This window comes from Callospermophilus lateralis, chromosome X (genome assembly GCF_048772815.1).
Source record: "Callospermophilus lateralis isolate mCalLat2 chromosome X, mCalLat2.hap1, whole genome shotgun sequence".
NCBI lineage: Eukaryota > Metazoa > Chordata > Mammalia > Rodentia > Sciuridae > Callospermophilus > Callospermophilus lateralis.
The window spans coordinates 52256957-52284956 of record NC_135325.1 but is presented as its reverse complement, the minus strand read 5'-3'; the positions used below and the strand labels follow the sequence as shown (position 1 = coordinate 52284956).

The 28000-nt window shown below is 38.8% G+C and overlaps 1 protein-coding gene across 2 annotated transcripts; it reads left to right on the top strand.

Moving 5' to 3' along the window:
• On the top strand, positions 1 to 26687 carry Igbp1 (immunoglobulin binding protein 1). 2 transcript variants are annotated; one of them, XM_077106665.1, is made up of 6 exons: positions 1 to 705; positions 1059 to 1352; positions 9508 to 9703; positions 11511 to 11593; positions 12414 to 12526; positions 15503 to 15645. In XM_077106665.1, exons 1-6 carry the CDS (start codon positions 515 to 517, stop codon positions 15532 to 15534), a joined length of 909 nt encoding a protein of 302 aa, XP_076962780.1. In that variant the 5' UTR covers positions 1 to 514; the 3' UTR covers positions 15535 to 15645. The 2 variants fall into 2 exon arrangements, with proteins under 2 accessions (XP_076962780.1, XP_076962779.1); XM_077106664.1 differs by lacking the exon at positions 15503 to 15645 and adding an exon at positions 26197 to 26687 and having other exon boundaries at positions 6 to 705.
• Positions 26688 to 28000: the final 1313 nt, after the last annotated feature.

Genomic DNA, 28000 nt, shown 5'->3' with positions numbered 1-28000 from the left:
GGGGGGCGCCACTTGGACTTCACACTCACGCCACCGGACCAGCGAACCCTGATTGGGGCACGGCGACCTGAGCCACTGGCTGCCCGGACTTCTCAACTTGGGGAGCGACTCGCGAGGTAAGGCGCGCGTCTGACGGCTTCCTAAACCTAGCTCTTGCCCGCGCTCTGAATTCAGCCTTGCCTCCCTTGGGCGTCAGAGCCCACGGAACTCCCTAGCCCAGTGTCAGCCATGAGGAGCAGAACATAAAACAGCGCCTGGGGTTCTGCTTGTGCGTTTATTTTTAACAGACGCCTACAACTTTTAACAAGCTGCCTGGCGAGATGGTTCTATGGAAAGTCCGTTGCAAGGGACGGCAAACGGCGGCTCCCGGAAGTCCCATGACGCTTTTGTAACAATTAAGCGACTGGCCAGTGCGACGCCACTTCCGGTGTCGTAAGGGCTCTCGGAATTCTCCTTTACAAAGATTGCCTTTGACCCCGGAAGTGAGGTCTTCCGGGTTCCTCCCTCCCCCAAGATGGCAGCGTCTGAAGACGAGTTAGAGCTGCCGCGGCTTCCCGAGTTGTTCGAAACCAGCAGGAAGCTTCTGGATGAAGTGGAAGTAGCGATTGAACCCACCGGTTCCCGGATAGTTCAAGATAAGGTGTTAAAGGCACTGGACCTCCTTGAGAAGGCTACCGAAATGTTATCACAGCTTGATTTATTCAGGTATGGGGGAGAGGGTAATAACGGCTGAGAACGAAAGTAATCATGGTTGCCAAGGGTGGAGCCGTTGCGCTTTGGTGAAAAGGACCTTTATGACTGTGACCCTTAAGTTGTTACTCGCTGCGATCGTGTGTATGTTTACATTGTCCGCCTCTTTTCCGAGATGATTAATAACTCGCGATTCTGTCGGCTGACTGCTTAGGCTTTGGGCGTGAGCGCTGGGCTCCTTATTAGAAACTGGCTGCTGTCGCCTTTGCCCCACTATTTCCTAGCCCTCCTCTTCCCCGGGAAGCAAAGGCCATGGTTTGAGTGCTCGGCCAGGCTTCACAGCCTCTTTTGCTCTTTGCTCTTTCCAGCCGAAATGAAGATTTGGAAGAGATTGCTTCCACCGACTTGAAGTACCTGATGGTGCCAGCGTTTCAAGGAGCCCTCATCATGAAACAAGTGAACCCCAGCAAGCGTCTAGAGCATTTACAGCAAGCTCGAGAACACTTTGTAAACTTCTTAACTCAGTGCCATTACTATCATGTGGCACGGTTTCAGCTGCCCAAAACCAAGAACAACTCAGCTGAAAATAATACTGCTAGTTCCTCCATGGCCTATCCTAGCCTCGTTGCTATGGCATCTCAAAGACAGGCTAAAATAGAGAGGTGGGTCAATAGCTGTAATGTGAGGACTGCCCAATGGCAGCGTTATTGGGGGATGCATGTGCTTTTGTGTGTGTGGAGGACAGAATGGTGTGTGTCAATCTTTTGGTTTTTATTGAGCATAGATCCTGGTGAGAGCAGACTTTAAAAGCTTTTTTGAGAAGCCTCTGCCTTTATTGAGGTAACCATACCTAACCATTAGACCCCTACTGCTGAGAGCAGCAATGTAGTTTTGCAGTGGCTCCCAATCTTTTCCACATCACAGCATAATATTTGTATGGGGTAAATATCTCCGAAGGGCACAGTGTCTCAGAGCTGTAGTCTATGTTCTGTTGTTGAGCAGTTCTAATAGTACTGGATTGGATGTGTAACATCCTGAACACAACCTCATGATGTGACTTTGAAAAAGTTGCTTACTCTTAGTTCTTTTTGTTGTTTGTTTTAACATTGAATGGGTGCTCACAGCGTCTAGAAACTATGCTAGGCATTTTGGATACAAACTGTATGAGTGGTTCTTGTCTTTGATTATCTGAAATATGGTGAAGGAAATAGAGAAACAATAATAATATAAAGTGATGTCACAAAGAGATGTATAATTTACTGTGAGAGCAGACAGGAGGGCATTAGCCAAAGAGGGAATTAAAGAGAGGAGAAGACTCCCTGGAAAAGGTGATTCCTGTGCAGAGTTTATTAAGGATTAATAAGAATATTATCCTGAGGAAGAGGAGAGAAGGGCATTAGCCAGCAGAGGTAACAGCATTTGTTAAGCCAAAGAAACAGTGTCAAGGGGGATGTGTGAGGGTGGAACAGCACCCACAAGCATAAGTGATGCTTATAACAAAAGGAGAGTGAAGAAAAGGGGAAAGGAATGATGTTGAAAATCTAGGATCCAGACCAAACAAGCTTGGGATCTGAGGAAAGTGAAGAAGCAACCTTGTTCCTAAGAACTTTGGAAAGTGTTTAAATTCAGCTCCATCATTTAATTACTCTGGTTGGGGGCAAGTTACCTAATTTCCCCCTCTGCAAAATTGAGATGATAATAATAGGTCCCTCCTCATAGAGTAGGTATGAGGATTGAAGTGACAGAGTATTTAGCTTAGCACAGTGTGACACAGTAAGCACTCGGAGTCAGTGAGGATTATATATTTGTGGCTAAGGGTAGGGTTTGCAGAGTCACAAATCTAGGTTTAAGTTCTAGCTTTATTTTTAGTCACTGGACTTTGGGTGAGTTACTTAACCTATGTGAGCCTCAAGTTTCCTATTATGTGAAATCTAAATACTAATGGTACCTGTTTCATAGGGTTAAACATAAGTGAAATAAAACACATAGAAGAGCACAACATCTGGCACATATTTCATAAGTTTTTAGCTGCCTTTTTGGGTAGGTCAGCTAAAGAGCTTACTTTGGGGACTGGGATCAACTGAAGAATTTTTTAAAAGAGTAGCATGGTCATATATGCATTTTAACTAATACATTAGATCCACTTAGGTCATAGAGGTGATGACTCAGTAGGGCATTGGCAGAGGGATATAAGGGATATATTTACTCAAGAGGGTTAAATCTGTAGAAAATCTGGTGATTAATTGGTTGTAGGAGGTAGGATAAAGGAAGCAGCAAGGAAGATGTCCATGTTTCTGATTTAGGTGTTGGCTCTGGAATTCATTGAGATGGGGAATAGAAGACAACAGGGGAGAGGATGAATTCATTGTTAATATATTTTGAGTTTAAGATACCTAGAAGACATCCAAGTAGAGGTATCTGGTGGCCTGAAGTTCAGAAAAGAGGCTTGGCCTAGATAGCTGAAAATTGATTAATTTATTCAGCAAATATTTATTGAGCCGTTTGTGCCAGGAACTGTTCTAGATACTGGAGAACCAGACAATTCCAGAACAGAGCTATTTTTCTGATGGAGACAGACAGTAAGCCAGTAAATAATGTAATTTTAGTTGGTAAGGGCTATGAAGAATAATATACTCTGATAAGGGGATAGTGAGTGACAGTGAATGATATTTTGGAGATATGGGATAGACTAATAACAAAGTGGAGCTTGGCATCCTATTTTTTGTAAGAAATTGGGGAGCAGCCCATTGGCATATGTCAGGTAGTTTAAACAGTGACTCTTTTATCCAATAATTATACAAAAAAAAAGACTAAATGCCATAGATATATAGTGTTGTGGAGAGAGATGAGGGAGTGCTCTCATGTAGTTGGAGGAATGAGGAAAAAATTACAGAATGTAACAGCATGTAAGATGAGTCTTGAAGGAAGGTTAAAAATGGAAATTAAAAGAAAATAGGAATGACAGATTTTTCCTGAATGTAAAAGTAACAATGCTCATTGTAGAAAGTTTACTGAACAAGATTAAAAATCAAAAATAAGCTTAATCCTAGTACTCATAGATGTCATTGTTAACTTCTGATGTATTTTCTTTCAGATATATAGTTATTTTAGCTAATAAATTTGGAATAATACTGTAAATATAGCTTTTATCCTGTTTTTTTTAACCTAACATTGTGAGCATTTCCCCATGTTTTCCGAAATCATGACATTTAATGGTTATGTAATATTCCACGCAAAGGACCAGTGATTAGGTCAAAGGGTTTGAATATTTTAAAGTTCTTTATATGGGGTAACTGTTACTGTCCACAATAACAGAATTTCAGAGTATGTCCCACTGCACTTAGAAAATCCAATTGGGCAAATAGAAAATGGTATCTTATTATTTAGGTCTGCATTTCTTTGGCCTACAAGCTTGATCTTTGACGTTTTTCTTTTCTTTCTTTTTTTCCCCCCTTTGGAGCTGGGCCTTATATGCACTAGGCAAATACTCTACTACCAAACTATGTTCATTTGAACATTATTTTTAAAGTGTCTGACAGATGAGATGGCAACACTGTCTTTATGCTAATAGCTCCCACTTTCATATCACCAGCCCAGATGCCTCTTGACCTTCAGATCCATACTTCCAGCACACTTTGTGGGTGTTTCATAGACATCTCAAATTTAACATGTGATAAAATTGAACTCTTGGCTCCCCTACCACCCGCCGGAGTACTGGGTATTGATTGAACTGGGGGCCTTGTGCATGATAGGCAAGCACTCTACCACTGAGCTACACCCCAAGCCCATGGCTTTTTCTTTTATTTATTTATTTATGTATTTATTTTTTGTTCCTTGCAGTGCTGGGGATCAAACCCAGGGCTTCGTGCATGCTAGGCAAGCACTCTACCACTGAGCTACAGCCCAAGCCCAAACCCTTGGCTTTTTGACCCCCAAGTGTACTCCCATATCCCAGTCTTCACCATCTCAGTAAGTACACCACCATTCAGCCAGGTATGTAAGTAAGAACCCTAAGAGTTAGCTTCAATTCCTCCCTTTTTCTGAATTTCTCATGTAGTCTATCAGCAAGGCCTGTCAATTCTAGCCACAAAAGGTATTGCCTATCCTTCTATTTCTCTTCATCTTCACTAGCATACACTCAGTCTAAGCTACTGGAATCTCTCATCTGAAATAGCTGAACCACTAACTACAAGGCCCTGCATGATCTGGTCCCTGTCGCTCCCATCTCATTGTGTACATTCTCCCCTCATTGAATAGACTCTAGCTGTAATAGTCACCTTTCAGTTCTTTGACAGACATGGTTCCTTTCCTTTGTTGAATTTTTGTACATCCTATTCTGTTTGCATGGAATGCTCTTTAAATGGCAAATTCTCATTCTTTTTGGTCTTAAATGTCTCTTTTTGGAGAGGCCTTTCCAGACCATTCTCTAAGTTAATGTCTGTCATTCTGTCTCTTTGCTACATGTTTATTTCTTTCATGGCATTTATCTCACATACAGTTATTTCTGTCTTTCTGGGTTTTTGTCTCTCTCTCCCCTACTACATGTATACATGTATACATGTATACTCCATGAGGGCAGAAGCCATTTTTCTCATTCACTGTGGTATGCCTAGCACAGGGCCTGGCACATAAAAGGTACTCAAGCAATATTTGCTGTTGACAAGCAAGAGAAATGATGTGAGCAAAAACCCAAAGGCAGGTAGATTAAGCTATGTACAGGGAATAGATAATAGCCTGGTTTGGCAGAAGTTAAGTATAGTATGGACAGAGTTCTGCATAAGGAATAGATATGTACAAAGTATTGAAAGGGAAATGAGAAAGACAAAAGAATTCCAAATAGGATGAAGTAATAAAAATGAAGTTATAGATATCATAAGTACTACTTTTATAAGAAGCATTGATAGGATTAGAAAACAAATTATTCAGGGCTGGGGATGTAGCACAATCGTAGATCATTTGCCTACTATGCATGAGGCCCTGGGTTCCATCCCCAGCAACACACACATACATATACATACTATTCAGATCCTTCTTTACTTTCTATAAGTTCCCCATCAATGACTTCAGGCAATGAGGCCATCCTAAATAAAACATCTAAATGGTATGTCTTTCCTCTCTCAAACCTGTTTCTTCACGTATGTTCTCTAATTCCCATCTTTGAGGAGTGAGTGTGAGTCTGGTTGTTTAACAGCACCTCCATTCTTTTGACAGAACTGAAGAAGTAGAAGCTGGGTAAGTAATGACTCTAGTTTGGGATTTACTGAATTTAGGTCCTAAAATGACAACTGGATAGCCATTTCCATAGACTTGGAAATGTGCAACTAAAATTTATGAGACTGTTTTGTGGCTGATGCAAAAAATTAGGAGTCTTTTGTTATGGTGAGTATGCATGAGTTTTCCAAGGAAAAACAAGTAGAAAGAATAAAAGCCAAGGATAAAACCTTGAGGCAAGTTAAGGAAGAAAGAAAAAGAGGGAAAGAGTAATCAAAGGAAAAAGACTCAACAAGGTAAATAAAGGAGAACTTACCAAGAGAACAGATGTAATGTCCTCTTTGAAGCCTTTCCCTCCCTTTCCTGCTGATACTATAGCACTTAGTTGATATTACTTATCACAGCATGACACTTAGTCTCTAGACTTGGAGCTCTACAAGCTCAGAGACCATAAGTAATTGTATTTTACTATCCTAATTATATCATTGTATCTCTTGGTTCCCATTCAGTAATTATATCAAAGTAAGTATTTGTAGAGAGAGGAACAGGTATGAATGGTATTCAGAAAGATGTATTAGAAAGAGATTATTTGGAATCAGACCTGGGCTGACCATTTTCTACCACTTAATATATGGGGTATCATCTAGCCCCTTATAGCCTCAATTTCGTCATCACTGACAAAATTTGTGTTGTCACTTACAAAGCATTTTTATGTGTATTTTTCCCATTTTTGTGTGCATTTTTTCCATTTGATCCTCTTAGCAACCCCATGAAATAGACCCCCATTTGGGAACTGTGGAAATGAACTCTGAGAATTGACTTGCCAAAAATTACATAGCTTGCATACATGGGCAGGCTAAGATTTAAACTCAGGTCTTTAAATTCCTAGTCCTAATCCTGTTTCGTCTGTACAATAGAAAAGAGTGCATCATTTGAAAGGGTAGAAAATGGGTTGAGGGAAAGTGTTTCCAAAATGGAAAAGGCACCAATAGAGTAAAAAAATAATAGCTGCTAATGGCAGGGAAAGTGATTGATAGAGTGAGGCCTGGAGGAATGTGTTCCGGGACTAGATTGATAGGGAAAGTGGAATGGCAATGACAAGAGTAAAATTTACAAGAGTAAAAGAGGAAGAGTGGATCTGCAGAGATTTTAAGGTGAAAAGGGAAATTGGATTCTACAGTGGCTGGCTATGTGGCAAGCATGATCAGGAGACGAAGTCTCCCCAGAAGGTAAACAAAAAGCTAAAACTGGTTAATAAGGGTTTGTAGTTAATCCATTGACAAATGTTTAATTCCATAGATCTGTTCACCAGCTTAGAAACAACAAGGGAAGGGTGAAAGTTTCCCAGAGTCAAAGGTCACAGGTAGGGAATTTTAAGGTTTTAAGGACTGCTTCCATGTTATATGGCCCACTATGGGAACTCTAGAACAGTGATGAAGTCTAGGACAGTGGTTTTCAATCTGTTCCTCAAGAACCTAAGATTTCACCACAGTGTCTGAGTAATGTTGGGAACTCTCCTGATTCCATTAAAGCAGATTTTATTTGCTCATAAATTATTGGGTTTCCATATAAGCTCTCATTAGAAGACAGGATTCTATTGCCAAGACAAAATGGTTTTAAAACACTGGTCTAAAAGAGCAGGTGATAAGCAGCCAGAAATCTAAAGAATGAAAAAGAGCCAAATCACAGAAGCAAGGAAGTGGAAAAGAAGGAAGGGAGCAAAAAGTGTGGGGTTATACACATAAGGAGAATGGGAAAAGAAGCAAAAGAACCTTAGTCAGAGGACCACTAGACTAACCCAGAATTTATCCTGGATTATATACATTCTAAGGTCTTGGGGTGTGTGTGTTCGTTCCTATGACATAGGTACCTCCAGGAAAGAAGGTAGGGGTAGCAGTAGGAATGGTTAAACATTCTCAGGTCATATCGCTAGTAGCATTCATGAGCTAGGAATTGACCTTTGTAGTATTTTATTTAGAAGTCTGGCTATCATGGGCTGTGATAGTTGTTTAAAATGCCAGTTTATTGGGTAAAAAGAGCAGAAGAACCTAAAATTTTTGATAACAAAGAGTGTTTCCAGAGTTGATTTTTTTTCATGAATCCTGGACTCCTGTGATAATTTGATAAATATATCAAGTTATATATATATATGTATTTTTTAATTATGTTTTTTAGTTGTAGGTGGACACAATAACCCTTATTTTATTTTTATGTGGTACTGAGGATTAAACCCAGTGCCTCCTGCATGCTAGGTGAGCACTCTACTGCTGAGCCACAACCCCAGCTCCTCAAGTTATATTTTAAATACATCTATATCTCACCCTCTCCGTCTCCCTCTTTCAAGTTATATCCTCTCACCTGGATTGTGGCAGTATTCTCTCAATCACTTTCCCTGTGATTCCACCCTTGTTTCCCAGCCCTGACTCCACACAACACCAGAATGCCCCATATATTTTTAGAAAAGTCTTCATGTCTCTCTGTTTATTCATGTCATGTATTCTATTTAAAGCCTCAAGTGGCTTTCCCATCTCACTCAAAATACCATGGTATTTGGTATTTGGGGGTATCAAGGCCTATAAGGTTCTACACATTATGCCCTGTCTTGCTTGCTCTCTGACCTCATTTCTATCACTCTTTTTCACATTCCAGCCATAATGGCTGCCTTGTTATTTCCCAAACATGCCAGGGCAGGTGCTCTTCCTAAGCCTTTGATTTTCTTAGAACGGTTTTCAGAGCTTGTTGTTTGCTTGAAAGCTTTGCTTAGATGCCACCTTTTCAGAGATGTCTCTCCTGACCACTTTGTATATAATAGCACTCCTACTTTCACACCATCACTCAATCCACTTGACCTTGGTTTTTACTGCTTTACAGTACTTAGACCTGACTCATCATCTCTCTCTTTGTCTGTCTTCTCCCACTAGAATTAAAGCTTCACAAAAGCAAATAATTTCTTTTATAAACTGTATCTCCAGCACTAACAGTGCTGATCACACAATAGGCACTCTGGAGATATTTGTTGGATGAATGATAGAGGATATACTAGAATATATTCTGAAAAAGGCAACTAGGTGTTTATGAGTCTTTGAATTAGATAAGTAAGAGTCAGAAGTGCTGGGAATGTTTTGCCTTGAAGAAGAGAGATGATCATTTATTAGGCTGTTTTACAAGGAATTCCTATATCAATAGCAAGTAAATGACCCCTAACATTCTATGATTCTTTGAAGATTTTTTTTCTCTCAATTGGAAACCCTGTGGGAAGCACTGTGTGACACTAAGCACACAGTCAATTCAGGGTTGATATAATCAGATGACTAAAGTACACTCTCCCTAGAGATTATGGCAGGATGTGCCAAGATCAGGTTACATCTATATTTTTCTGGCTTCAGAATGTTATTTCTCAGCCTCTTTTAGGCTCTTCCTTGCTTTGTAGTCTGAAGGAACTGGCTGGTGGCAGGCTCTGGGTTATAGAATCTATAGTCCTGTCAAGATGGAAATCTGTGTACTTACTACCTGGACATTTGCAAAGGTAAAAACTTATCGTGGCCTTCTTTTGAAGGAATATCTCTTTATTTTTAAGTTCATGGGTAATGCTTTTCTGTGGAACAGATACAAGCAGAAGAAGGAGGTGGAGCATAGGTTGTCTACACTGAAATCTGCTGTGGAAAGTGGTCAAGCAGATGATGAGCGTGTTCGTGAATATAACCTCCTTCAGCTTCGGAGGTGGATTGGTATCAGCTTAGAAGAGATTGAGAGCATTGACCAGGAAATAAAGATCCTGAGAGAAAAAGACTCTTCAAGAGAGGTAAGCCTGGTCACTGATCACATAGCTCAAAATGCTGCTGTGAGAAGGTTGAATACTCTACAGGAGAGTAATCAATTAAAATCCTTATAAGTCTGTAAAATCATTGTTCTTAATAGGATAAGTAGAAAAAAGCTGGTGGTTCACTAGGGTAGCTTTCTCTTTAGCTTGTAATAGCATTCCCCAGTGCTTTCTACTCTGTAACACACTTCTAGTTATTTGTAATTTTATGACATAGGATGGGGGACAGAGACTTCCCTGAAACGAAAATTGATTTTGGCTGTGGCAAGTCATAGCTGCTTAAGGCAGGCATAGGAAGGGAGGCCTTTAAAATCTGCTTGACTGTGATAAAGGGAAAGAAGAATAGGATGGGAATGGGAAAGAAAAACAGAACTGGGAAGAGAGAGAAAAGAGAAAAATAAAACAAAAGACCAGAGAATGTTTAGGTTGGGGGAGGAATTAGAACTTAACCTTACACAGAGATGCATTCTCACACCTTTAGATCCCCCAAATAGGAGACACCAGAGCTAGGACATCTCCATGCACAGAATGCCCAGAATAATGGTAAAGAAAACCTGGTGTAACACAGCTTTGGCTGTCTTTGAAGATCCTAACCCTGTTTTGGAGCTGCTGCTTCAAAAGGATAGGCTGTGCTGCCACTTGTTCTTTGGTACAAGCTGCAACATGAATTGAGTTGAATTTATCAGCTGCTTACAGGCATTTATTTAAGTCCTGAGAGAAAACCTCTTCCTAATGTGTTTTGTGCTAATTATCCCAGGACCTCTTGCCTCAGGATAATATCAACCTAGTTCTTCCTGTTAAAAGATCAAAGAATAAGCAGTTAGTATTCTAAGGGGCCATAAGGCCCTTTGGGCGTATCCAAATGAGTGGTTTTCAAGCATTTTGAGGCTAGACTCTTCTGGATCCTGCCCTGTCCCCTTCTTTGTTTAGTGGGTGGTTTTTTTTTTTTTTTTTTTTTTTTTTATGCTTTCTCGTGTAGTATTGGGATTGGCTTTTGAGATTATGAAGCTAGAACAAAATGAGCACCATTTTTTTAACCATTCTTTGTTTCCTTGTATCCCTAGAAAGCCAAGGTTCCTTGAAACATTTCTGTATACCTTTTTACAAAAACTTCTGCCTATCCTCTCCCCTTTCATTTGTAAACATCCATTTTCAAAACACCCTACAGGTTCTTGATAATTATTAGCATAATTATATTGGAAGGAGTTTTAGAAGGGACTTTAATAATTCATTCAGCATTTCCACTGAAGGCCAAGCTGAAGAAAAGGGCTTCAAATTCAGCTCAAGGAATTTAGATGGAACATGGAAGGGACTTTGAAATCTCTTTTGGGGGGTTATTTTTTTAAATTTAGTTAGTTAGTTTGTTTGTTTATTTATTTGGTACTGGGGATTGAACCCAGGGGTATTTTGCCACTTAGCTATATCCCTAGCCCTTTTGTTTTTGAGACATGATGTCGCTAAGTGCTGAGGCTGGCCTTGCACTTTCGATCCTCCTGTCTCAGTTTCCCAGGTTGCCGGAGTTACAGGTATGTACCACAACGCCTGACTGGAGAGGTTGTTTTTAAATCAAGTAATTTTTTTTCTAGTGGTAAGATTATTTCTGGAGAACGTTCTCAACTTTCTCTTTTTAGCAAAGTAGTCAAGTCCCCTCGAGAGCTATATCTTTAAGACTGACACAGAAAGTGGGTGACTTTTTAATCCGAGCTTTTCTAACACCAAAAGACTTCAGAGTCTGCATGATAGGTGGGTAAAATGGCAAACGCACCTCTGAAATTTATTTTCTTCTTAGGCATCAACTTCTCACCCAGAGTCTCTTCAGGAGAGGCCTCCAATGAAACCCTTCGTACTTACTCGGAACAAGGCCCAAGCCAAGTAGGTAGTACTGGAAAGTGGTTTACCTTTACACTCCCCTGTTTCGATGGCTCCATGGCAGTGCATGAGTGATGCCCAGAATGGGCATCGTGGAAAGTCATGTCTTCACCTATGGAAGCCATTCTTTCATCAAAGGAATGTTAATTCTCTTGATACTTTCTTTTTTTTTTTAATATTATTTTTTAGTTGTAAATGGACACAATGCCTTTATTTATTTTTATGTAGTGCTGAGGATCGAACTCAGTGCCTCACACATGCAAGTCACGTGCTCTACCACTGAGCCACAATCCCAGCCTTTGATACTTTTTTTATGTCTGTCTTTCTCAGTCATTTCCTTCACATTGAGCTTAAAAAGAAGGAAATAAAGCAGGAAGAAAAAGGAATCTAATGGAGAATTATTATTTTTTGAAGTTTTCCATCATTCCTATTTTTCCTGCCTTCAACTGCAATTCTCAAAAGGACTTTTCTATAATTTAATTGCTTTTCTATAATTTAATTCTGAGTTATTGATGCTATTCCATAGGGTGGTCTTCCAGAGGCCACTAACTGTAAATTCTCATTCCACAGTGTGATCATTGCTCTGTGGGGCATTGGCTTATTGGGAGATGATCCTGAGCTGTTTATTTTCTCATGCAAGCTCTTGATTTCAGTGTGTCTTCTGGGATGCCTCTTTTTATGTATCTTCATGGTTGGTTGTACAAGTCCTCAGAAGAGAGTTCGGTAGGGGAATAAGACTGAAGCAGACACGACCCTGTCATTAAAGTAAAAAGGCTTATTAATGCTCTTATTTTATTTTCTAAGTGCAATGTGATTTTTGCAGAGTATTTGGAGCTGGTTATCCAAGTCTGGCAACTATGACAGTAAGTGACTGGTATGAGCAGCATCGAAAATATGGAGCATTACCAGATCAAGGAATAGCCAAAGCAACATCAGGTATGTAGGAGTGAGGGGAAAATAGCTGCATTACTGATCTTTTACTCTCTGGTAATGAAATTCTGAGATGTTGTTGCCCTTTGAGGAGTAATCTGGGCAAAGATTCTAAGTAATAGAAAGATTTTAGTCAATGTCATATTTATAATTAAAATAAATAGCAGATTATTCTGAGAGGATGGGGACTGTAGCAGTATAATTTGTCAATTTCTCCAGGTATCATGACATTAAAAACAGCAAAAAGATAGAAAAACCAAGAATCCCTGGACAGCAATTCATCTTTTATAATGACAGAGCAGGTTGTATCAGGCCAGCCCTGCATACACATTAACAATTACAAACTGAACAAAATATTTTTTAAAAATTACCTGAAGGCACTGGAGAGTGATCAGAAGCAGGCATAAACTGGAAGGCAGACAACACTTCTGGTACTTGGAATTTGTTGAGAACAGGGACTTTGACTTCATATATTCTTGGTGCCCAACTTGAACAGTCTCTTTGGCATCCAAAGATGGAGAGAGTAGCCCTCAGAAAGGTGAGAGTCATATGGTGTAGCAGAATAAGGATGGAGAGACCTGAGGTGACCAACCCAACTCTTGCCACTTAACAGATAGAAGATCATCCAGCCCCTCAGAGCCTTGGTTTTCTTAATGCATTTGACCCTCTTTTTACAAACCCATGAAGTAGACATTCTTATCCCCATTTTCAGATGAGGACTTGGTCTCTATAAATTGAATTACCATATCATAGGGGTCAAACTAGGATTTAAATTCAGTCCTTCCAAATCCCAGCCCTAGTGCTATTCTTTTCTAGCACAGAAAATAGTGATCATTTGAAAGGGTTTCCTATATTTTTTCATAGCTCGTTACCTGTGGGCAGTTTGCAGTTTCTGTGATGTGGAATAGCTAAAATCTGGATAGAAACTGCTCTCTTGTTCATTGAGGAATTAGACAACTGAGTCCAGGGTAACTAAAGAAACTGAAAAGTGAGGGGGAGGGTATCCCAGAAAGGAGAGAACCAAAGTGAAGTTTCCTTGATTCTGCATATAAACCCTGCAGAAATCTGTGAATAACTCCTAAACTCTTCATGTACAGAATGGACTTCAAGCACCTTAGCTAAGATTAAAATAACTAGTGGAAAATTCAACTATTTCACAGTCCAAGGGAGGTAGCATTTGGCATTTTGGTCCTAGACAAGTTAGTCACCTTGTAAAATTTAAAAGTCAGTACTCTTCAGAGGAATTAAACAATTCAGAATCTTTATAATACAGATATTCCTCAACTTGAGAAAGGGTTACATCCTGGTTAAACCCATCATGAATTTAAAACATGAAAAGTGGAAAATAGAGCTAGCCTACTAAACAACATAGCTTAGCAACAGAGCATACTGTAGAGTGTGGGTTGTTTACCCTGGTGATTGTGTGACTGGCTGCTCAGCATCAAGAGAATTATACTGTATATTGCTATCCTTGGGGGGATCATAATTTAAAATTTGAAATACAGTTGCAGTTATGTGCATATCACTTTTGTACCATTGTAAGTTGAACCATCATCAGTTAGGGACCACCTGTGTACAATTCATATTGTTTAGGATTCAGTCTTAAGCTACTAGACATGGGAAAAAAAAACAACAGGAAACTGACTCATTTTCAAGAGGAAAGACAATCAAAGAATATCAACCTCAGGTGTTAGAATTTATCAGACAGGGAGTTAAAAAGGACAGAGAGGGAAATAAGCTTATAATGAATGAAAAGCTAAGAAATTTCAGGAGTGAAGTAGAACTATACACCAAAAAATTCTGGAACTAAGCAAGGCCTGGTGGTGCATGCCTTTAATCCCAGTGACTTGGGAGGCTGAAGCAGAAGGATCATAAATTTGAGGCCAGCCTCAGGAACTTAATGAGACCGTGTTTCAAAATAAAAAGGGCTGGGGATGTAGCTCAGTGGTAAAGCTCCCCTGGTTCAATCCCCAGGACAAAAAAAAGTTCTGGAACTGAAAAATAATATCTGAAATGTAAAAATGTCTAAATCAGCTTGATAGCAGACTGGCTGACAGAATCAAGTATCAGCTTAAAGATCAATCAGAATTATCTACTCTGAAAAAAAAAAAGGACTGAAAAAAAGTAAACAGTAACTTGGTGACCTGTGGAACGATGTAAAAAGGTTTAATGTACATGCAATTGGAGAAGGAGATGGGGGCAGAAAAAATATTTGAAGAAATGGATGGTTGCTGCACATTTCCCCAAATCTGTGAAACACATTTATAGGTTCAGAAATCTTGAAAAGCCCCAAGCAGTTTATTAAATATGAAGAAAATCATACATAGGCACATCATGGTTAAAATGCTAAAAACCAAAAGAAATTTTGAAAGCAAACAGGGATAAAGTATACATTCTGTATAGGAGAACAATGATATGTATAGGAGAACAATGATATACATTGTTGCTGACTTCCCATTAGAAACAACCAGAGCCAGAGACAGTGAAGTGCCTGAGGGTGGGTAACTGCCAAACCATCACTTTATATCCATTGAAAATATCCATAAAACTAAAGATGAAATTAGGACATTTTTAGGTAAATTAAAGCTAAAAGGATTCTTCACTAGAAAACTGGCATTAAAGAAATGTTATAGTTCTTCAGGCTAAAGGGAAAGATATCAGATAAAAACTTGTATAATCAAGTAGGAGTGAAGAGCAGCAGAAATGGTAATTAAGTGGTAACTACTACTCTTCCCTGCCTACATAAATAATTGTTTAAAAGTATATATGGCTTGTAGCAAAATTTTTTTTTGTATTGTCTTTTTAGGTTTATAATGTAACAGATGTGATGTATGTGACAGCGGTAGCAAAAAAAAAAATACAAACAGTAAATGGGACTATATGTGAGATTTCTTCTGTTTTATATGGTACATATTAACTGTTGCTGTGTAACAAAATGGTATTTAATAGCTTAAAATAATAAACATTCATTGTATCACATAGTTTCTAAGGATGAAGAATCCAGGAACACCTGAGTGGTTCTGGCTCAGGGCCCCTCATAAAGTTGCTATCAGCTGGAGCTACAGTCTTCTGAAAACTTGACTGGGGCTGGAGGATCTGTTGCCATGCTCATTGATGATGGTTGCTAGCAGGAGGTCTGTCTACAGAGTTGCTCACAGTTAAACATCTTCCTTTCCCCAGAATAAACTGAGAGAGAGATTGAGCTAAGATCAAAAGCCTTGGTGTTTTTTATAACTTAATGTTGGAAGTGATGTTCTATGACTTCTTCCATGTTCTTTGTTCACATAGAACAACCCTGATATAGTGTGGGAAAGCCTGAATTCTAGGAGAGTTGGATTGTTAGGCACCATCTTTGAGGCTGCCTACCACAGGGTATATTAATTCTGAGTAGAGTGGAAAATTAGAGATGAAGATTGTGTTTCCTAGAACAACCACTTTAAAGATACATCAAGACAATGAGAAGATAAGCCACAGACTGGAAGAAAATACTTGCTAAAGATATTTCTGATAAGAAAGTGTTATCTAAAATGTGCAAAGAAGGCTTAAAACTGGACAGTAAGAAAATGAATAGTCCCATCAAAAATGGGGCCAAAGTCCTTAACAAACACCTCGCCAACAAAGATATACACATGGAAAATAAGTATATAAAAAGATGTTCCATGTCATATAACATCAGGAAAATGCAAATTAAAACCTATTAGAATGGCCAAATTCAGAACACCATAAATATAAATAGAATAAGAATTCAGATTAGAATTAAAGAATAGATTATCATGTCCAACTGCATACTATTGATAAGAGATATTTTTCTAAATACAAAGACATAGGTTAGTCAAAAATAAAAAGATGAGAGAGATATACACCATGCTAACAGGAGATAAGAAAGCTGTGGTAGCTATATTAATATTAGATATATTACAATGTACAGTTCAATGGACTTAAGGACAAAAAGTATTACTGGAGAAAGATTTCATACTGATAAAGGGGCAGTTGATCAGGAATGTACCAATGATAAGGGTGTTTATACCGATAGCAAGTTTCAAAATACATGAATAAAATATTTGACAAAATTAAATGGAGAAACAGACAAGTCTATATGTTTGGAGATTTTAGTACCTTTTTTTCAATAATTCATAGATATAGTGAACAAAATTCAGGATACAGAAGAAGATCTGGTTAACCTCAGCCACCTCAATATATCTAATATTTATAGAACAACTATATCCAACAACTACAGTGTACACCTTCTTTTCAGATGTACATGGTACATTCAACAAAGGTAGATCATATTAATGGGCCATCAATAAATCTCAGTAAATTTTCATATGTGAAGTCACAGTAATCAGATTATAATGGGATTTTGGAATTAAATTAGTAATCAATAATATACCTAGAAAGTACTCAGATATTTGTAAATTGACTCACATCTAAATCACCATGAGTCAAAGAAGAAATCACAAGGAAAAATAGAAAATGCTTTGAACTAAATGATAATGAGGGAAGAATATCAACATTTGTGGAATAGAGATTAAAGTAGTGCAGAAGGAAATACGTATAACTTTCTCAACCCTTAAGTTAGAAAAAAGGAAGAAAAAAATCAACTACTTAGTAAGACTCTACCTTCCTAAATCAGGAAAGAAGAGAACAAAGTAAGCCCAAAGTAAATAGAGGAAACAAGAAAGATAAGGAATCTAGTGGGTGATGAAGGTAGGTGATAGTGATCCATAAAAGTTGAACGTACATATACCTCCATGACCTTATAATTTTACTCCTCGTTATATACATGAGAGGAATAAGACCATATGTCTACAATATTATAACAAGATTGTTTATAGCATTGTTCTTTGTAATAGCTCAGAGTGAACACTACTCAAATGCCCATAAATACTAGACAGGATGAAGACATTTTATATATTCACACAGTGGACTATTATGTAGTAAAAAGGTTAAAGTAACTATAGTTCTTCAGCTGTAAGTGGCAAAGCTTGTTGAATCTTGCAGAGCAGATAGTCCTTAAGATCTATTGAAATTAATCCACCAGATTTCCTTTCTGGGACAGGATCCCACACTGCAGAGAAATTGCTTAGAGTAGAATTGAAATTAAAGCAGGACAGGAACAATAGTGAAGAAAGTCCAGGTAAAAGTGGGAAAGAGAACTAGAACCAGGAACCCTAATCAAGCAAGGCACCATATTTCTTTAGCTTCTGTAAAAACAGCAGAAATGTAGCCTCTGTGAAGTTGGATTAGCCACCCTGAACCACACATCTTTCTAAAAGTTGAAAAATACTTATTTTACATGAAAATGAAAAAGAGAGGGGTGAAGGTTGCACAACTCTGAATATACTTCAAATCATTGAACTGTACACTGTAAGTGGATGAATTTGATAATACATAAAATATATCAAAGTTGTAAAATAAATGAACAGAAAATTTTCAAGGTCAAATACCACAGAAAATTATTATTTTAAGGAGAGAAAAGAATTAAAAACACTCTAGAAATATGTACTCAAAAAGAACCAAATCTGAATCATAATATATTTATATGAGTCAGAAGATAGAAAATAAAAGGATATCAGAGATATCAAAGGATAAATAAATCAGGATTAGAAATGTGACAGCCAGGTGTGGTGGCACACACCTGTAATCCCAGTGGCTCAGGAGGCTGAGACAGGAGGATCACAAGTTCAAAGCCAGCCTCAGCAATGGAGAAGGCACTAAGAAACTCAGTGAAACCCTGTCCCTAATAAAAATACAGAATAGGGCTGGGGATGTGGCTCAGTGGTTGAGTGCCCCTGAGCTCAATCCCCATTATCAAAAAATAAAATATAAAAAGTGGTGACAACTTCTGGAAAAGAATCATTTAAAAAAGGAAGACAATTTCTAAACAAAAATGAATAAACAGAAAATGCCTAACTAAGATAAAAAGGAAAAAATTTTAAGGAAGCATAATCAGGGTTTGAGATAGAATGACATATACTAAAGACAACAAAGAAAAAAAATGAAGGGACGGGGCTGGGAATGTAGTGCAGTAATAGAGCACCACTGGGTTCACTCCCCAGTACTCAAACGGTGATGTACTTACAAAGGAAAGAATCTTACATTACCTTCAAACTTTTCAACAGCCACACTGTACGCCACAAGAAAACAGTGGCAAATATTTAAGATACTCAAAGGGAGAAAATGTGAGCCAGGGAATTGTATCTACCTGACTTTCGCGTATAAAGGGTATAGACATTTATCAACATAGAGGAACTCAGGAAATGCTGTTCCAACAGGCCCTTTCTGGGGAATTGGCTAGAAAATGAGATTCAGACAACCACACTGATGAGAGACATTGACAAGGACTAGTGTGAGTAGTAAATACTTTAATTACTTATAGAATTAACAGTGGGAGTTAAAAGGGAGAGAGTAGAATGTATAATACCTGTATGCTCAGATAATGTAGGTATAGTACAGCCATTTTTAAAAATGAAGAAATAGACAAAGCATATATGAAAAATTTAACTGTTCTCAGTAATTATATTTGTGGCAATGTTAGTGCAATTATTCTAAGATTATTTAATGTGAGCTAATGTAAATGAGTGTTTACATAATGTGAACTAATGTAAATGAGTGTTAATTTTATCTTCAGTCTTTGAGAATTAGGACTTTTAGTATGGAAGGATACAGATGTAATTTAAGAGTTGGGTTAAAAAAAACTGTAATCCTGAATATAAACTCATGAAAAATTGTATTTAAATATAAATGCACATACCTTTGCTCTATCCACTGAAAAGGCTTACAAACAGGGAATAACACAATGGCAATGAATATACCTAATAACCAAGATTGTGGTATTGAAATACCATTCCTATTAAAAGAAATCAGGATATCTTAGAGAAATAGTAATTCCATGACTAGGCAGGAAATATATGAGACAAACTTGGATCATGTTATCATAATATATAGGGAAGAAACCTTCAAAGACTACTACTAAGGTCATATCAAAAGGACTCAGTACGCACTTTGGTGCTGTTTCCACTTGGCTAGTATGGCTTCAAAAAGGATAGTTGGGGCCTGGGGGTGTAGCTCAGTAGTACAGCAGAAATAGCATGAGCAAGGTCCTGGGTTTAATCCCCAGCACTGCCCCCCCCCCAAAAAAAAGGAAAGAAAAATGGGGGGGGGGTTATAACTCAGTGGTAGAGCATCTGCTTTAAATGTGAGGCCCTGGGTTCCAGCCACAGACAGTACCAAACATAAAAAAGGTAATTGACAGTAGCAATAAGTACTTTTAACATGCAAATCTTGATTTCTTCTTTTAAAAATATGCTTAATTTTTTAAATTGACACAAAAAATTATGCATATTTATGGGGTATCATGATGTTTCAAAACATGAATACATTGTACATTTTTCAAATCAGGATAAGCATATCTATCTCTTCAAACATTTGTCCTTTTTTTGTGATTAAAAACATTCAAAATCCTAGCTTTTGGGGGGAGTGCTGGGGATTGAACCCAGGGCAGTGCACATGCTAAGCAAATGCTCTACAACTGAACTAAACCCCCAGGCCTCTTCTAACTTTTAAAATATACTGTACATTATCATTATCTAGTCACCTTACTCTGCAATAGAATACCAGATTTTTTTTCTCCTAACTGTAACTTAGTACCCACTGATCACCCTTTCCCTATCCCTCCCTCGCTCCCACTCTTCACCATCTCTGGTAACCACCTTTCTATTCTCACCCTCTATGAGATCAATGTTTTTAGATTCCAGATGTGAATGGGATCACGCAGCACTTGTCTTTCTGTGCCTGATTTATTTCAATTAACATAGGGATTTCCAATTCCATCCATGTTGTCACAAATGGCAGATTCCATCCTTTTTATTACCAAATAGTATTCTGTTGTGTTTATCCACTCCTCAGTTAATGAACACTTGGTTTCCTTTTTCTTAGCTATTGTCAATAGTTCTACAATAAACATGTAGATGTCTCTTCAGTGACTGATTTCATTTCCTTTGGATATGTGCCCAGTAGTGGGATTGTTAGATCATATGGCAGCTGTTTTTTGTTTGTTTGTTTTGTTTTGTTTTTAATTTTAAGGACCCTCCCCACTCTTCTCCACAATGGCTGTACTAATTTACATTGCTAAACAGTGTACAAATAAGGGTTCCTTTTCTCCACATTCTCACCAGCACTTATTATCTTTTATCTTTTGGTAAGTTATTCTTACTGAAACGGGGTGATATTTCATTGTAGTTTTGGTTTGCACTTCCCTGGGGATTAGTGATATTAGCATTTTTTATATACTTGTTGGTCATTTGTGTGTCTTTTGAGAAATGTCTACTTAAGCCTATTGCCCTTTTTTTGGTACCAGAGATTAAACTCAGAGGCACTCGACCACTGAGCCATATCCCAGCCCTATTTTGTATTTTATTAGAGACAGGGTCTCACTGACTTGCTCAGTGCCTCACTGTTGCTGAGGTTGGCTTTGAACTCGCAATTCTCTTGCCCCCACCTCCCAAGCCACTGGGATTACAGGCATGCCCCACCACCCACACCTGCCTATTACCCATTTTTTCTTTGGATTATTTGTGAGGGATTGTTGTTTTGTTTCATTTTGGTTTTTTGTTTTGGAGTTCCTGCTATACTCTGGACATTAGTCCCTTATCAGATGTATAATTTGCAAAGATTTTCTCCCATTCTATAGGTTGTCTCTCTACTCTTGTTTCCTTTGCCATGTGGAAGCTTTTTAGATCCATGTAATCCCATTTGTCTGTTTTTGCTTTTTTTTCCCCCTGTGCTTTTAGGGTCTTGTCCAAAAGTCCTTGTCTATTTTACTGTTTCTCCTGTATTTTCTACTGGTAATTTCATAGTTTCAGGTCTTACATTTGAGTGTTTAATCTATTTTGAGTTGACTTTTGAAACTGGTGAGAGATAGGTGTCTAGTTGAATTCTTCTGCATGTGGATATACAATTTACCCAATACCATTTATTGTAAAGATCATCTTTTTCCCTAGTGGATGTTCTTAGCAGCTTTGGCAAAGATCATTTGGCTATACCTTTGTGGATTTACTTATAGAGTATTCTGTATTCTATTCCTTTGGTCTATGTATCTGCTTTTTATGCCAAACTATGCTGTTTTGATTACTATTGCTTTACAATATATTTTCAAGTCAGGTAGTATAATGCCTCCTGCTTTGTTCTTTTTACTCAAGATTGCTTTGGTCTTTGTGTGTGTGTTTCCATACAAATTTTAGGATTATTTTTTCTAGTTCTGTGAAGAATATCACTGGTATGTTGATAGGTATTCCAAATACTCTTTTCTTTTTCAGAATACCTTTATTTTGTTTATTTTTATGTGGTACTGAGGGTCGAACCCAGGTCCTTGCATGTACTAGGCCAGCGCTCTGCCGCTGAGCCCCAGCCCCTCAAATACTTTTTTTTTTTTAATTGTTGATGGACTATTTATCTATTTATTTGTCTATTTATTTGCAGTGCTAAGGGTCAAACCCAGTGCCTCACACATGCTAGGCAAGTGGTCTACCACTGAGCTATAACCCCAGCACCCCAAAGACTGTTTTCTAATATTATTCTTCAACAAAAGAACTAGGGCTCCTTGGAGAAATGGCTGATTCTAGGCCTGGATTAAGGGATATACAAGATAACTTGGAGCATCTTATAGTACAAAAAAATAAAGAAGAGCTCAAAAGAAAAGAATATTGATGGTGTTAAAGGGACACAGGAGCCGCTGGAAGCACTATCAGTGGCCAAAACTGAAAATGTTTGAGCAGGACAATAAATAACAGTGTGAGATTATCTCATTTGGAGTAAAATAAATAACTGAGAGTCCATAGTGATAGAAATCTACTATTGATTAAATGAAAGAAAAGAAATGAATTTTCCCTACTAGAAAAAAAAAAACCTTCCATATAATTTGTATAGATATTCCTGCTTTAAGGAAGTAGAGCCTAACTGCTCACTACTTAAGTGTGAACTACGTTTAGCATTTTGGTTCCAAAAACTACAGAGGATAAGGTTGGAGAAGAGCAAATTTACAATTGAGAACCCTGTAGACACTGCCTTGATCAGGTGATCAAGATTATTAGTGTGGGGGTTGGGGCTTTACCTCAGTGGCAGAGCACTTGCCTAGCATGTGCAAGGCCCTGAGTTCAGATCTTAGCCCTAAAAAAAAGAGAGAGAGATCTGAGAGAGATAATTAGTGGGCTGGGGATATAGCTCAGTGGTAGGTAGAGCTTTTGCCTAGCATGTGTGCAGCCTAGGTTCAACCCCCAGCAACACACATATACAAAGAAAAGGATTATCATCAGTGATCAGTGAGGTCAACAACATAATATATTACCCCTGGTAGGATATGGTGAGAAGAGTACTTCATTTCTGTGTTATTCTCCTTCAAACCCATAGCTCTAGTCAAATTATGAAAAAAGCAGGCAATACCAGTTGAGGAGCATCCTTCAGAACAACTGAGCAGTATTCCCCCAAAACTGCCCAGGTCATCAAAAACAAATTCAGTATAGCTGGGCACAGTGGTATACACTTGTAATACCAGCTATAGGGGAGGCTACAGGAGGATCACAAGTTGGAGGCCAGCCTGGACAACTTAGCAAGGCCCTGTCTCGAAAAATAAAAAGGACTGGGGATGTAGCTCAGTGGTAAAACACCCCTGGGTTCAGTTCCCAGTATCAAAAAAAATTATGCAGTTAGTTGAAATCCATCCAATATGTTTAAATCCACGAGTTCATAATTTAAACGAAAAATGATTGTTCAGATTTAGAGGCTAATAGGGAACCCATTTACTTTCTGGAGTTGTGGGAGATGAAAGAAGTATTTTTCTTTCCTACTGGGTAACTACATAGTAATAAATGAGGGAAAGTCTTTCTTTAAAAAAATTCCAGCCGGGCACAGTGGTGCATGCCTGTAAATCCCATTGGCTCAGGAGGCTGAAGCAGGAGGATTGAGAGTTTTGAGAGTTCAAAGCTACAGCGAGACACTAAGTAACTCAGTGAGGCCCTGTCTCTAAATAAAATACAAAATAGGGCTGGGGTGTGGCTCAGTGGTTGAGGGCCCCTGAGTTCAATCCCACGGTAACAAAAAAAAAAAAAAAAAAAAATTCCAGTCAGTGAAAAAGAAATGTTAAATAATAACACCTTTCTAAAACCACAGTAAAGGGGCTCGGGATGTGGCTCAAGTGGTAGCGCGCTCGCCTGGCATGCGTGCAGCCCGGGTTCGATTCTCAGCACCATGTACAAACAAGGATGTTGTGTCCGCCAATAACTAAAAAAAAAAAATGAATATTAAAAAAATCTGTCTCTCTCTCTCTCTCTCTCTCTCTCTCCTCTCTCTCACTCTCTCTTTAAAAAAAAAAAAACACAGTAAAGTAATGGATCTAGGCATTGGCACAGTTATCTTTCTGTTGCTGAGACAAAATACCTGAAATGATCAATTGAAAAGGAGTAGAAATTTATTTTGACTCATGATTTCAGAGGTTTCAGTTCATATAGTTGACTCTTGTGCTTTTGGGCCAGTGGTGAGGCAGCTTATGGCAGGGAACATGTGATGGAGCAAAGCTGCTCATCTTGTGGTGTCCTGGAAACAAAGAGGAAGGGGCCAGGGTCTCACTGTCCCCTTCAAGTGCATGCCCCCAGTGACCTGAAGACATCCCACTAGGCCCCATTTCCTAAAGGTTCCACCACATCCAGTAGCACCACAGGCTGGTGACCCAGCCTTTAACACATAGCCTTTGGGGGACATATGTAACACCAAATCCCATCATTACGTACAACTATAAGGCACCAATAGAAAATGTGGAATAAAGAAAAGATTCAAACCATAACAATCCAACAAAGGAGACAGATGTTGTATGCCTCCTGATAAGGCAATGTAGCACCTTTTATAATCATGCCAAAAGGAATTAACATGTCTCAAATCTTTACATCCAGTTGCCAATCTGCAGAAAGTGCAGAAAAACTTCAGACTATCATGTGTGTGCATTCAGCAAAATCCAGGCTCTGGGAAACTACAGATCAGATGCACCCAGCTTCCTCAAATAGATAACTTGGAAAGGGACAGATGGGTAATCTGAAGATAAAAAAAAAGTTTTCAAAATATTTTTAAGTAGCCAAGATTAACCTCCAAAACATTGTGTTAAAAGAAAGAAGTCAGTTATAGATGACATCATCTGTTTATATGAAATATCCAAGATAGGCAAATCTATTTGAGGCAAAAAATAGATTAGTGGTTTTGGGGGCTAGAGTGAGAGAAGGAATGGCAATTAACTGTAACTGGGTATAAGAGATCTTTGGGGGATGATAGAAATTCTTTTTTAATTGGATTGCTGTGATGGTTGCACAACTCTATACTAAAAATCATTGAGTAAAAAATGAATGTAGTACAAATGGACAACTGGTGTATAGGGATGCACACTTGGGTAATAAAGCTATAATAAACTCTGGGAAGTTATTAGTAGAATAGCAGTATGGTGGTTATTTTTGTTGTGTGTTGGGGGGTTGTGATTTATATGATGAACACAGAGACTTTGGGGATGGCTACAAAACATCTATATCTTGACCAAGTGGAGGCTGTAAGACCTCCTTATAAAAGCTTTACTCTTACACACATTTTTGTGGTTTCTGGTATTTTACAATGAAGAGGTTAAGAAAAGAACACGAGATTTTTATTCTAAGCCAGTAGATCAGATCCCCACATATTTCATTCTTTGTCATAGCGATGAGAATATTTCTCATGGGCAAACTCAGGGTAGCCAGGAAAATGGCGCTTTAAACCCCACAAAGGAAAAAGCTAATTCAAAAGAGAGATGTATATTAGTTTAATTTCTTTTGGGTGTACACTGCATAATAAGTGCCATTTGGATCTCAGAACTTTTCCCAAGAATATGTAAAACAACACATAGGCAGTATTTTCTGGAGGGTCCAAAATTGTATAACTATAAAAAAAGAAATGAGGGAAGGAGAAAAATTCCCATGCAGTCTGACTTTTGAAGTCCAGGCTTATGAAGAGATCCTGGTCATCTTGTCTGTTCGGGGAATTACCCAGCATCAGAGCAGCCCAGACTTTCACAAATCATAAACATGTTTTACTTTAGTGGTTTTGGATTGCTGGAGTTTTATTGATTTTGGTGGTGGTATTTTTGTTTGACGACAGGGGTTGTTGACTATTTTAGCAAGAATTCTTTAAAAAAATAGAATTCTTTCAGGGTGTCTATAGTTCTACTTTTTATTTTTGTACTAGGGATTGAACCAGGGATGCTTAACCACTGAGCAACATCCCCAGCTATTTTTATTTTAAATTTTTAGAATAGAGTCTAGCTAAGTTGCTTAAGGCCTTGCTAAGTTGCTGAGGCTGGCTTCAAACTTGCAGTCCTCCTGTCTCAGCCTCCTGAGTTATTGAAATTACAGGTGTGCACCACTGTGTCCAGCCTCAGTTTCAGCTTCTTGTGGAAATGACTTTTTCTTGCTGTTATTTAGCATATATTAGAAGTAATTGAGCAATAGAAGTATTCTCCCCACTTCTGCTGGGCCCATGGCAGGCAGCTACCTATATTCCTGTTTTGTTTGTCTGAGGTTGTGTTCAGAGCGGAATTGAGCCCTCTGACATCATTTATTAACATTCTCCCTCAATTTCTTACCTTCCCATTTCTTGTAATCCCACTTCAGCTGAATTCAAAAGGTCAGCTCAGCAACAGGAAGATCAAGAAAAAAAGGAAGAGGAGGAGGATGAGAAAACAATCCACAGAGCAAGGGAGTGGGATGATTGGAAGGATACCCATCCTAGGGGCTATGGCAACCGACAGAACATGGGCTAATCTTCCCACGACACAACAGGACTATGGGGCACGTGCCTTCTCTGCCAAGGAAAACCGTGCCGCCTTCCCTTCCCTGGGCTACTGCTTCAGCTGTGTGCAACGAAGGCAAAGATGCTGAATTTTGCTTTGCGTTCAATAAAGTGTCAAACAATTAAGTGTGTATTTGTACCCTAGATAATGACCAGTGATCTTGTTTTGACATTACTAATTCTCATCATGGTGTATTCCGATTTCTTAAGTGGACAGAAAAGAGCACTGAGAAATGGCTCTGTATAATCAATGCTGTAATGAATTATCTTAAATATAATAAAATCCATTCTATTACATGAGGCTGTGCAGAAATGTGGGTATCAGCTCCTTTTTTTGTCGGGGAAGGGGGACAGGGAGGTACATCTATGGATCTCCTGGCTTATGAAGAGATCCTGGTCATCTTGTCTCTTCTGGGCAGGGAATTTCCCAACATCAGAGCTGCCCAGACTTTCTCCTTCCCACTGGGTACATGATGTGAAATAATCTAACATTCTACTAGGAGAGGGTACACACACAAAAGAACAACAACAACGTCAAAAAAGTCTTTCTGTACCACATAGCACTGTTTTCAGGAATTAGAGCTGTAGGTGAATGGATCATAAAGGGTCAGAGTTGCTGGGTGTAGTGGTACACACCAGTAATTCCTGGCAACTTAATCACGTGAAATGGGAGCATTGCAAGTTCAAAGCCATCCTGAGCAATTTAACAAGACCCTGTCTCAAAAGGGCTGGGTATGTTGCTCAGTGGTTAGGTGCCCCTGTGCTCAATCTACAGTTCAAAAAATAAGGATTAGAATCTTAATCCTACCTACTTTATTTACCTATAGATAAAGCAGTATAAAAAGTCATCCTCTGCCAGGTGTTGCGGTGCACTTCTGTAAACCCAGCAATGAGAGAGGCTGAGGCAGGAGGTTTCTAAGTTTGAAGCCAACCTCGGCAATTTGGCAAGATCCTGCCTCAAAATAAAAAGGACTTTGGATGTAACACAATAGTAAAGTGCCCCTGGGTTCAATCCCCAGTACCAGAAACAAAATCAAAATGAGAGGCTGAGATGGGAGGATACCAAGTTTGAGGCCAGACCAGGTAACTTAGACCCTGTCTCAAAAAGGGAAGGTAGATCAGTAGCACCCCTGGGTTCAATTCCCACGACCACAAAAACAAGTCATTCTTGCATGTGTGTGAAGCCAGGGTCTTTCCTCTCATGGAAACAGATCTAACCCTTAAATGTAATAAAATCCATTCTATCACATGAGGCTGTGCAGAAATGTGGGTATCAGCTCTCTTTTGTGGGGGGTGGGGACAGGGAGGTACATCTATGGATCTCCTGGCTTATGAAGGAATCTTGGTCATCTTGTCTATTCTGGGCAGGGAATTACCCAGCATCAGAGCTCAAAAGTTCAAAAGGGTAAAGAGCAGCCTCAGGTTGTAGTCCAGCTCTTAAATTAGCTGCCTTAGACCATTTGGGCCCTTCTTGCCATCGAAACTGGCAGCTTAGTAAATGCACCATGATGGTTTGGGCTGCTTAGTGAGGTACCTTCAGTCCTGCTGGTAACGGTGTGGAGGACTGGAAGGGCACAGATGACACTGAAAGGTATTGACTCCGGGTAGAGAAAAAAGAGTGTCCTC

Coding starts and splice junctions, on each gene's coding strand:
- Igbp1 (XM_077106664.1), top strand. CDS start 515: ATGGCAGCGTCTGAAGACGAGTTAGAGCTGCCGCGGCTTCCCGAGTTG. Junction 706..1,058: donor TCACAGCTTGATTTATTCAG/GTATGGGGGAGA, acceptor TGCTCTTTCCAG/CCGAAATGAAGATTTGGAAG. Junction 9,704..11,510: donor AAAAAGACTCTTCAAGAGAG/GTAAGCCTGGTC, acceptor TTTTCTTCTTAG/GCATCAACTTCTCACCCAGA.